General features: G+C 39.9%; 1 protein-coding gene across 1 annotated transcript in view; it reads right to left on the bottom strand.

The window, feature by feature from the left end:
* LOC133993331 (contactin-associated protein-like 5) overlaps positions 1-11924 on the bottom strand; it is a 68614-nt gene that overhangs the window by 1067 nt on the left and 55623 nt on the right. Inside the window, 6 exon segments of the mRNA XM_062432246.1 lie at positions 505-745; positions 886-973; positions 2060-2193; positions 6317-6547; positions 8181-8420; positions 11269-11487. Coding sequence (XP_062288230.1) covers positions 505-745; positions 886-973; positions 2060-2193; positions 6317-6547; positions 8181-8420; positions 11269-11487 — 1153 coding nt within the window.

Below are 11924 nucleotides of genomic sequence, written 5' to 3'. Positions count from 1 at the left end.
CAAATAAAAACTACACGATACTGTGAAAACACAGAAGAATTACTGTCTCTGTCAGTAATGTTTATCTGATGTTACTGGTGCATGGAACAAACACATTTCTGGACTAAATTTATCCTCAAGTCACTGATAATTAGACAAGAATGCAGGCTAGCTCACTAACATTTTTAAAAAGGTAAGCTAACGCAACATTACCAAGTGTGTCAGTATGACAGCAGAGCAGAGTGATATGGAAAATATGTGCACGTAAAACATGTAAACCATAACCTCACAACAGATGACTATGACTGTACACAACAAAGACAGCTGTCAAAATGCTTAGAAGACGTGAAATGACTAGTTTGACATTATAAATCAATATCAGGTACAAAAACAAGGTAAAAAATCCAAGACGGCCAAGACGGTTTCTAGTCTGTGGTTTAAAACACACACATTCAAAGTTTCATGTATTAAAGAATTTGCAGCTTGTGTGATTCACAGCAATTCTTGTTTAGCATTTAGCTAAACATGGAAATAACAGTTAAGTGTCTGTGTGTGATTGAGTTACCTTGCAAAGTGTGTGAGGAGGAGTCTGCCAGAGCTCCACAATTTGATTGGACCAGAGGACCACGGATGGTGACCAGTGAGCTTCCTCGGTTCGTCAGTGCCGCTTTCAGCAGTGCCACGTGGTTGAACTGGACCGAGGAGAGGCAGCCGATGAAACCCTTGGAAGCTGCTTCCATTACTTCCTCACTGAAGTTCTCCTCTCCTGCAGAGACACAGCGGATAGATAAAAATATATGTTGATACTTGGGATACCATGTTTGATCTTTACGGCAGGACATAACATATGGATACAGCAATGCCTGTGTTTTTGTGTACTTTGCTGAATGAAATGGGAGGACTTACTGATGACTTTGCCCAATGTCAAGGTTCTGATTAAGATCAGCTCTGCATCAGATGACAGCGTGTACTTTCTGTGGATATCCTGGTCGATCTGGTTGAGTAGAGAGAAATCAAATAACGAGTCGTTTACAAGAAATCCGAACCGAGGTAACGGCATCAGCCGCACATTTCAGTACATTATAGATTGAGAATTGTGTTCTTGACAGCCTCAACACACAACCGCCCACACTAAGCTTTGAAGTGATTTAGAGCTTTCACTTCTGTAATAACATGCCGACTTAGATCACTGAACTTGATAATCTGCAATAAAACATTATTGATTTTTAACCACATCTCTATGATTGAGAAAATGCATGACAACCACTGTTTGCATGGTTGGTGGAAGACTCTAGTTGCACAGTATTGTACATGGTGTAATTAGGTGTAGATTTGGGTGTGGTTGGTAGGGACAAGTTCTATGCAGAGTTGGTGTGTGTGTTTTATTACTTATTAACATCTGCAGACTATGTGGCTCATTAGAAAATGAAACAGATGGGATCCTTTATTAATGTCATTAAATCATTAACAAAGGGTCTTGAGTTTCTCAATTTGTAGTAAGTCAATCGCCCACAATTATAAATAATGATACATAATTAATCAAAGGTTCTTATTATAATCCATCAAGTCTCCACTTGTTAAAGCTAAGAAGTTGCTTAAATGAAGCATGCACGCAGCATGTAGCCCACTTCAATGAAGGTAAGTGGTTAAATAGTCCTTTGATTTGAGGTTCCTGATGAATGAAAGGGCTAAAAATACAAAGCAAGTTTCATGCTGGAGGATTTTCAACCAATCTAGCAACCCAAAGCTATTATTAATGGCTTATAAAGCAGTAGTAAATGTTTTATTGACATTAATTAATTAACGCTTATAAAACCTTTATAAAGGGTGATTTATAGACCTGTCACAATAATTGGGTTATCAACTTATCTAATTATAATATGACAATAATATCGTTGATCGCGATTATTTCTGAGAAAATACATCGTCCAACAAAAGTAGATATTGTGACAGGCCTAGGGGATTTATAACAAAGTGGTACCCATGAACTCCACATTGAACTGAAAGTTTCAAACAAAGTTTAAGTCAGGGTCTACCCACTTCATATCCACACAGAGGACTTCAACTGACAACTCCTCACCTGTACATAAAGGTTTTTTCCCACTCGGTGGATTCTAACTCGGTGGAGTCGTCCGTCGGCCAGGTTGCTGGCGGTGGGGCTGAACACGTCTGGACTTCTTTCTGTCTGGAGGTGATACCAGATCTGCAGACTCCCTGAACACAAAACATGAAAAGAGATGTAGAGACCTCCTTCAAACCGACCTCATATTTTATTCTTTATTCTAAGTATGTGTACGTTTCATCTTTATTCCTAACAGAAGAAGAGACTACTACTATACTGAGACCATAGAAATAGACCTCTATATCTTCACTTCTCTAGTTGCCATTGTTCACCAGTGTTGGTCATTCTACATTGGTTACCCATTGATTGCAGAATTGAACAACTCTTAGTGGTGGGAAGACGTAGTTCATCAAGACCGGTGATGAGTCTGTGTCCATTGGGAAAGAGGGGGTTTTATTTGCTTATGGCTTCAAAGACTGAGTCGCTGGTTTACAGATTGTGTACACAGAAATACTTTGAGTTTTTGCTAACTAGGTCTCAACTTTATGTTATCAAGTGGGTTGTGTTTCCATCTTATATTACATTCCTTTTTCCTTCTTTCTTTTTTACATATTATGTTCTTCTTAAGTCCTTTTCATGTGAAGCACTTGGATTTCTTTTGTTGTAGGTGCATTTCTTGTATGAAAGGTGCTATACAAAAAAGTTACTATTATTATTAATCACCCTTGAAGCACTACACTGGCTGGCCCCACTTTACATTTCTGAATTATTGTGCCCCCTGCCCACGGTGACATCACTGAGATCCCCCAGGTCTTCTTACTTAGAACATCTGGCTGTCTTGAAATCTAGGTTAAAAACTAAGTGTGACTCTCTGGAACTGTCTTCCCTTAGCTATATATACACATTTTAAAAGAGCAGCCAGGGAATTGTTCTAAGGAACTGTTAAAAACTCACTTGTTTCATAAACACTTTGCTTTATAATGTATGTTTGTGCAGTTTTAATGCCTTTACATTATTTTCAATTTTTAACTTCCTACTCCTATTTCCTTAATGTTTCTATTGTACAGCAACTTGTAATACTTGTTTCGAAAGCTGCTTCATAAATAAAATTTACTTACTTGTTTACTCCTGTTTATGGAGAAATGTAAATATTTATCGCATAGCTCTTCACTCCCACACTGAATAAGTTCCTCCCACACACATGCACACTCGATGCCAGATCAAAGAGTCAGGAAGATATGCACTGTCAAGAGGAGCAGCCTTAATATTATAATTCACGGTCAGTAGTTGAAGGGCCTTGTGTTTTGTTTCATATGCCTCTATAGATGAAAGTCAATGGATGAAGTAATCTTTGCCTTTCAGTGTTTACAGAAAGCTGACAAACATTCTGATTTAACACAAAGGAGGATTTTAGATCACTGATTCATGCAGTGCACTAAAGTTTGGATGCAGCTTTAAGGCTGTCAGCTTAAGGTTTTGAAGTCTTTCATGTGCCACTGGCTGAATACACAGAGACGCTGCATTTTATTGATATGCTTAGTTTTTTTTCTGTTGTTATTATTTTCCATTTTGTAAATAAATAATGAGTCCTTTCAAAGATGAAGAGAGAGGGAGCAGAACTGCGGAGGTTGACTAAGTTATCATCAGTTTTGCGCGGAAGACGCTGGTGTTATTTTCATGCCGTCGCATGCCTTCAAGATAAACATTAAATAATAACTTTTAATGTTTGATTTAGACTTGGAGTGCTAGGTGTTAATTCTAACGCATTATCATTTGGTAACCATGGTAACATGCATTTGGGTCAGCGTGAGAGTGCGAGAGCTTTTTCCTGATAATTACAAAGTAAGTGAAAAGTGGTTAAAACAGAGATGCATTGTGCTCGTGTCCCAATTTGAACTCCCGTGCCCATTTTTTATTTATGACAGATGAGATCCGGTTGCTCGTTAAGAAATAGGCCACAACTCTGTGTTGATTTTCTCCCATGGGCCCATGTTGCACAGTAGCACTAATGATGCAGGATGACAGGTACCAACATTTTCCAAAGAAAAGCTACCTGTTACTGTTACCTGAGTTTCACTTATATCACACCAGTGTGAACACAAAACAAACTATAACTAAGCAGCAAAGCAGTGTAGAGCAACACTTAAAACAATTAAAGCTTGAGTGCAAGACCTTTGGCTGCACTCTGCTGTGATTGGCTGACACCCTAAATAACAGGCACACAGAGAGGGCTGGTAAAAATGGATATATTTTGATGTTGTAAACTACTGTTGTGGCTGTAACAATGGTGGATAAATTGTTTTGAGCGTTGCACAGCCCTCACGACATGACTCCTTTCACTCTCCATTCAGTTCAATAAGATTTTGGAAAGTCCAAAAGAGCCACGCGATTAACGGCCAAGAGGCCAGCAAGGGAATGTCACGCCTGACACGAGATTTGAAAACTCTTGAGAGATTTATCTGGCGGTGAAAGGTTTAATCAGCATTGTGTGAACTTGTTTGGCAAGGGCTCCAATGTCACAGACATTTATTTATATGTAAAAGTTCAGCAGCGTAGGATTAACAGCTTCTCAGTTTTTAGCTGGTGCGCTCCCTGCTTTAAAATCACAAACATCGCCGGCGGTTTGTCACATCAGCTGTCACTAATTAATTTGGTGAGTAACTTCATGACAAGCCAAAATTAAACTTGGCTGCTGTTGGGTTTGTGCACGCTCTCTGCCAACTTGTGTTTGCACTTGTCAAAGATAGTTTGTGAGGGAAGAACCTCCACTCTGTGACACAACTGTAATGTGCAATCTTTTAACTGTGTAAAATTTATATTTTTTTAATCAGTATTGTGATCAAGTAGCTCATAAAAAATAAAATTTAGGAGGAGATGAAGTAGACTACAGCTATTATTTCAAAGTATCAGATGCATATTTCATCAATATTTAAGTAAATATGAGTATCAGATAGGACTCAGACAGCAGACAGCAGATACCTAATATTAAAGGGCCAAAACTGGGGACAAGTTCAAACCAAGTAAAGTACAGATGTGAAAATGATATGTCGGTTTTGTAACAATATTTAGAGCAATGGGTTACAAAAACAATTAAACATGTAAGGTTCTAACATGAGTAAGAAAAACACATTTTGAATCTTTGGCTCATCTCGTGTTCTTGATCGTGGGGGAACATCCAGCTTTGGATAACGTAATAGTCATGATTGGACCAACGCTATTTCAGCCATAACACTAATGTAGCCTATCCTACCTCATAAATGGTCCCATAGTTTAGCCATTAATGTCACACAATATTGTTTGCGCTGCGATGTGTATAAAACATGAGATTCTACTTTTGCTGAGAGGAAAGTTGGAAACAAGGCTGATGAGCTACTAGCCTGACATGTCGTTAATAAACAGATAGAATACTTTGCTTTTTAACTGAGGGCTGAAGACCACAAGGCATCTCAATTTTAAAAGCTCATGGACAAAGAACTGTATAGTTCCTACACCGAGGCGCAGATCAGATATCTCAACAGTAGGGCTGGGTATCGGTACTCAATACCTTTAAGGTATTGACCGAAATCAATCGATACCAAGTGACCCGTCAAATGATACCTCAAATTGATCCTTTTTGCACCCAGAGCTACAAAATATTGCACCTGTGGTGGTGAAGTTGCAGTAAATTTAAGTTAGTGTACTTAGCAGTTCAGCAGCCAAGATGCCACCTAAACACTCTAAAGTGTGGCTACACTACACGCCTGTTACACCGGATACAAGCATATATGGAATGAACAAAGAAAATTCCCAGAATTCTGCAACCCTAGTGAGGTATGCTCTGACCAACATGCTGATTTTGAGCATTTTGTATTTGATAAATGTGAATAATTTGACTTTCAAAATGCCTATTTATAAAAATCAAATCATTTAGATGTGGAGGAGTAGTGGCATTTTATACAATTTAATACTTCTATTCACACAATTATTTAAATGACACCCAGCCCTACTCATATGACTAAATATAAATATATCACACAACCAGTTTATTATGAAATTGTTAGCAGCATTTCTTGGTGGAAAACATGTTTGCTGACATTCCAGTTATTTATATATAGTTATTGTTTTCTACATGTGTTGGAGGTGAGGGCAAGAGATCTTATTCAAATTAGAATAATTACTTAACTACATACTGTATATGCTATATATATCACTGCTGTAAGTTATTTCTGTATAGCAGGATTTATAAAAGCATTCCTTTCATATCTTCTATCTGTATGTGCATTCAAATGTATGTACCGTTCCTGGCCAGGATGACAGTGATGTACTGCTGGCTGAAGGTGCTGACAGTCAGCAGCATGGCTGGGCTCTGGGAAGTGATGAAGCTGAAGGCCATATCCTCTCTTGCTCTGCTGCTGCTGCTTTCTATGGAAACACTGGAGGCCTGCGAGCTTCTGTTCTGCATCACTGAGAACGGCTCCTGGAAGGTGTAGGTCACTGAAGACTCTTTGTCGAAGGACACCGACACCTCTGCACACACAGGGACAAAGAACAATGGGTTTCAAAGCAGTGCTAACATTAAAAGACTAAAGAATAGCTCACAGCCTCTAGAGGCTGCATTATTGAATTACACCTCATTACATGAGAGCGTTCGATGGAACAATCCACACAATCTTATCAGTAGCGGGGACAAAAATTTAGACTTACAATTAAAGGAAAGGCAAATCAATATTTTTGAGATAAACATTGAACAAAAACACTATTAAATGGTAATGTGGCCATAAGTCTTTTTTTTTTTTTTTAGGTGTAATGGTGAGTCAAGGTGTTCAAAAATATCCAGAGATCTGCATTAGTGTTGTTCTTACAGAACTAGGCTGCAGTTTCTTACAATATCTAACGTAATATGTTGTGTTTTCTAAGAACAGGCTTTTGTTCTATTACTTTACCCTTTGAGGCAGTCCTTCCTACCAGGAAATGGGTGTACCAAGCCTGAGATTTTGCTATTTTAAGGATAATCTCATCCCTTCCCTTTTTTTCACTCTATAACCCACGAGCTTGGTAGAGGGGTATGAAATGAAAGAGTATAGTTCAAGCATGTCCAAACTATTCCATAAAGGGCAGTGTGTGGCTGCAGGTTTTGGTTCCAGCCAAAGAGCACACATGATTCAACCAATCAATGAAATGAGTCAAGCCTGGTGTGTTCCTGCTTGGTTGCAATGAAAACCTACAGGCACATGACCCTTTATGGAATAGTTTAGACATTGACACACAACTAGCAAACTGATTGTGTTAATCATGCACACCCACTACCCCAACAATGAAGTGAACACATCATTAAACTTAAAAATCAATGACACAATGACACTAACTAGATATAGGCATCTCTAAGGACTTAACGCTAACCCTAATTGGCAGAGTTACGTCAGATGATTTATCCAAGTGATTTAAGTTTTGCTCAGTGCCGGTCACAACACTGTCACCTCAACAGGTGCTGAAAATTGTACTCCTTTAAGTCTGTGTTTTGGCATCTGAAAAGCTTCTTTTTTTTTTGAAACGCTCCAATTAAATGTATTGTTCCTTAAGCGGATGCAGGGAAGGGTGGGAGAGATGTAGGCCACAATATGCCAACATCCTAATACACCATTACAAAAGCGGTCCTGTTTCACACCACCGCAGTAACACAATCCACTGTCACAGTCAGATTAGCTGTATCCAGGCATTGGTGTTACCTTCGTTTTGAACACACTGAGCCAGAGGTAGCGGCGGAGATATAACAGTGTTAACAGATTAGCCGCATTTGCCGGGCCAAGTTTTAATCTTCACAATGAGGCTTCAAACTATTTGTCTCAACTGTGTCTGTATGGAATGCTCGCTCAGCCTGCTGCTCTTCCATCTGCAGGTTTTCAGTCCTCAGTGTTGCTGTCTGTGCTCGCATATTGCAGGAGATGATTTGCTGTAATGCATCTTAAATGTTCTTGGAGTTTGGAGTCAGGACAAGAATGAATTACCTCTTGCGTTACTCTCATTTTTAATACGGAGCGGTAACCAAATAACCGTGACAGTGATTGATTATTTCTTTATAATATCTAATGGACATGAATCTATTAGAATAATCTACGTAAAGTGTGATGCTCTTGCTAAACACAGTTCGACCAGTGCTCGCCTTGGTTACAGGTGGTTCCCCCGTAGGCAGACTGGGAGCAGTCGCAGACGTAGCCGTTGCTCTTCTCGATACACCTCCCCCTGTTGTGGCAGAGGCTGCTGGAGCCGCTGCAGTAGCCCGGACAACCGGAGCTCACCCCCGGCGTCATCCTGGCTCTCTCCTCCAAGTCGAAGCTCACGCTGTTGACCGTCAAACTCCTGATGCAGCCTAAGAAGCCTTTCTGCTGGGACGCTGTTCCCCCTGCGACAAGGACGGTCATTAGTCACATCTAATGCACGCTGGCCGTGCCAAGAAGCATATTATGGCTTTATAATCGTGGTTCCTTTTAAGGCTGATGAGGATTTACAACAAGCATTTACTTCATTCCAATGCAAATCTGTGGGCCCTAAGTGTGCGAAACCTCATTTAGGCTAAATATACAATGTAATGGACTAATAGATGGGTTTCCAAGTTCTTGTTGTGCCTGTAATTAATCATGTGTGCACAGTCTCTTCCCCCCTGCAGCTTATAAGTAGTACGTTCTGAAACTTGCCTGTATTTGTAAGTATCTGCTGTTTGGGTATTTCTGGTGACACAAAGCTTTAATTTCCTATATGCTGAAGTTACTACCTGTGCACGTAGTGTCACTTTTGTTCTCTTAGTCTGTGCTGCTGCCTGCTGCTGTTGATGGTTCGGGACACACACAGTTAATTTCTCACTACCTACCAAAGTTAATTTGGTGAAGTCTGAGTGTCATTTATCACTGCTGCTAGCTGCCACTTCTCACTAAAATCCCATTTGCCATGTTAGCCAGCTTCAGCTGACAGATATCTAGCAAGTCGGTGTGTTGTAAAAAGAGAGCCAAATAGAAATTTACCTCTAAAAAGTTATTGTGTTTGTTTCCATCAAGTTGCTTTATTTCTAAACGCTGAAATTGACAATATATAAGCTGCCAAGACATTTTGGCAATGTGCTTTCTGCCTATATGGGCTCAATTTAACCAGCAGAATAGGAATTTAAGTCTTGGTATCAAAAGAACAGGATATATCTGTGAATGTAAACTAAAATATGAAAGATGGTGAGCCCTACTGCGTTATATAATTATACAGAATTATTCCACATAATATTCTCGTATCCTTCACCAACTGTCACATCTGTCTTCTGTCAAATTCTGCATTAATTACAAGTGTGTTGGTCAAAAAACTGTTGTATTTCATTCTTTTTTTTGTATATCTGAGAACTAGATCAAAAGTAGATTTTTAATAATGCAGGTTAAAAGGCAAAATCATGTGATTTTTCATGTGAAGATATTTTCCTTGTTTCATCGAATGTATTGTATAGACTTGTAGATGTTATTTCTAGTGTATGAGATATTTTAGCCATCTCCATTTCATAGTGACTGTTCTTATCTACTGTTTTAAACTGAGTTTTGAGATGGCAGGGCGAGAGGCCTCCACATCCAATCACCTACGCATATTAAGTGAGTTCTGAGAGAATGGATCCTTTCACGGAACAATTAAATCTTTACCTAATGACAAGTTATTCTGAGATCCACAGAGGACTCTTCTTCTCATTTGTCATTTCACTCCAGTAAATTATTTCTTAAAGTAAATGATCCATTAAGTGCACGAACTGAGGCCTAAAATGGTATCTCTGTCCCCTTCCAGAGGGCTGGTGTATTATTAAGGAGACACATTAAAATGTCAGATGGGAAAAGGCTGCTGGAGAAATGTGAAAGGACAAAGAGAACAGCCATGCTCCTGAGCCGGAGAGATAATAGAAACAATAAAATAAAGTAGTTCTCCTCACTTGCTTAAAGGATAAGTTGAGATTTTTTAAAAAGTCTATCTTAATACAACGCTCACATGCCGTGTACGATGTAAGAGTCTTGGCTTTATGTTACAAATGGAAGACAAAATCCACAGTCCTCGTTCTGTGTAAAATGCATTTAGCTGAAGCTAATAAGAGGCTTGTGTGATTTATGTGCCAAATCAAGCGGTCTCGGTAGTCTTTATTGTGGGTGTGTTGTCACGGCAATAAAGATACATGCGACCATCAGGTTGTATCCCTCCACCTGTACCAGATCACAAAAATTGAATGTCACACACAAAGACTATAACGTTGGAAGATAGATTTGTCTAATTCAGATTGTCTTTTTGATGGACAGCTATGGATTTTTGTTTTTAATGGACAGAAGCTATTAAGCTTCTGAAATGAGCAATAATAACATATTCAGACAATGAGAGAGGAGGAGCTGTAAGATACGAATTATCAGTCAAAGTAGTGTATTTTTATGTAAAACACGACTGGCGGGGATGTTTAACTGGTTCACTCCCTCCACTCTGATCAACCTCTTTTCAAGTCACAGCAGGCAGCTGTTTTCAGGGAAAAAGCTCCAATTAACCCCCTGTATGCTGCCTTCTCAGTACCCAACAGTGAACAGACTGGCAAATATAGTGGAACATTTAGCAGCTAGAGAGAAACATATTTATTTCAAGAGCCCAAAATGGAGCTAAAAAGAGAGTATCTAACTATATGCGGTTTAGTTGTACTTGGAAGCCAGAATTTCCGAGTTCCCCCAGCCAGAAATGTTAACTGGAACGCCCCCCTGAAGTCGGATTTTTTAATTGGAACGTCGGACGAACCTCACCAGCCCCGACCTCACAATCCAAGATAGTAGCCCCATGCATCAACAGTGATAAAGTTGAAGTAATATCCTGTTTATTAGCAGTTTTGTCTTATTTGTGTCTCATTAAATCAGTTGTACACATAGCACTGTCCAACTTCCATCTGTGAACATGTTGCTATGGTGATTTTATGCAGAAAATACAGCAAAATGCATTTTTTTCAACTGGTATTGCTATCAGTGGCTAACATAGCTAGAACTGGTTTACTGACTTATAAACTGGATCGATACAATCTTGGGTGTGACGTCATTCCCAGCTCCAGCTTCCAACTTCTGAGGTAAATAGAACGCAGCATATATATTGTATGTCAATGTTGGCTGACGATGGCTGATTTACTGGCCCCAAGTGTCAACTACTGCCTGTTTTAATAAACCCCTGTCTCTTGTGGACGTCTGTTGAGTCTGATGGTGAAGCCTACTTACCTACAAACAGCTGACTGCTGAGCCGTAAGCGAAGGTGTCCATCAGCCGGAGCCTCGAGGAAGCGGAGGGGGAGCTGGTCGACCTGTAGGGAGGCCTCCTTCACGTTGCGCTCTGCCCTCACGTGATGCCACTGCCTGTCATTCAGAGGGAGGTGGGACTTCACGGACAGGATCGCCGGACCGTTTCCCACATCAAAGGAGAAAGTCACAACTGAGGGAGCTGGGAGGCCAGTGGGGGGAATGTACACACACACACATAGAAAGAAACACACACACAGAGAGAGAGAGAGCCAGATCAGACTGAATGTGATACTAGTTTTTTCTTTTCCTTTCTGATGCGATGTGATACAATCCTGCTGGGGAAACTTGATGACCTGAATAGATTTATGAGACGGCTCGGCTGACAGCTCGTCAATATTTCACAATGTCTCTGATGCTCCGGTGAAAGACGATGGCTTCAAATATCCTGAGGACTCCTCCCTTAGGCTTGTTATGAAAACACGCCGAAATCAACAATGTCACACCTTTTTCCAACAACCTATCATAAAGTGAAGGCACGCGCTGCTGCTTGAACAACCTCTCCCGTGAATGGAAATGATTAGTAAAATGTGCTGAAGAGTACAAACTCGTGTCCATGAATTCTTTAATACAGTCCTA

Source organism: Scomber scombrus, chromosome 13 (genome assembly GCF_963691925.1).
Source record: "Scomber scombrus chromosome 13, fScoSco1.1, whole genome shotgun sequence".
Taxonomy (NCBI): Eukaryota; Metazoa; Chordata; class Actinopteri; order Scombriformes; family Scombridae; genus Scomber; species Scomber scombrus.
The sequence above is the reverse complement of the archived record's forward strand: the minus strand, read 5'-3'. Positions and strand labels throughout refer to the sequence as shown.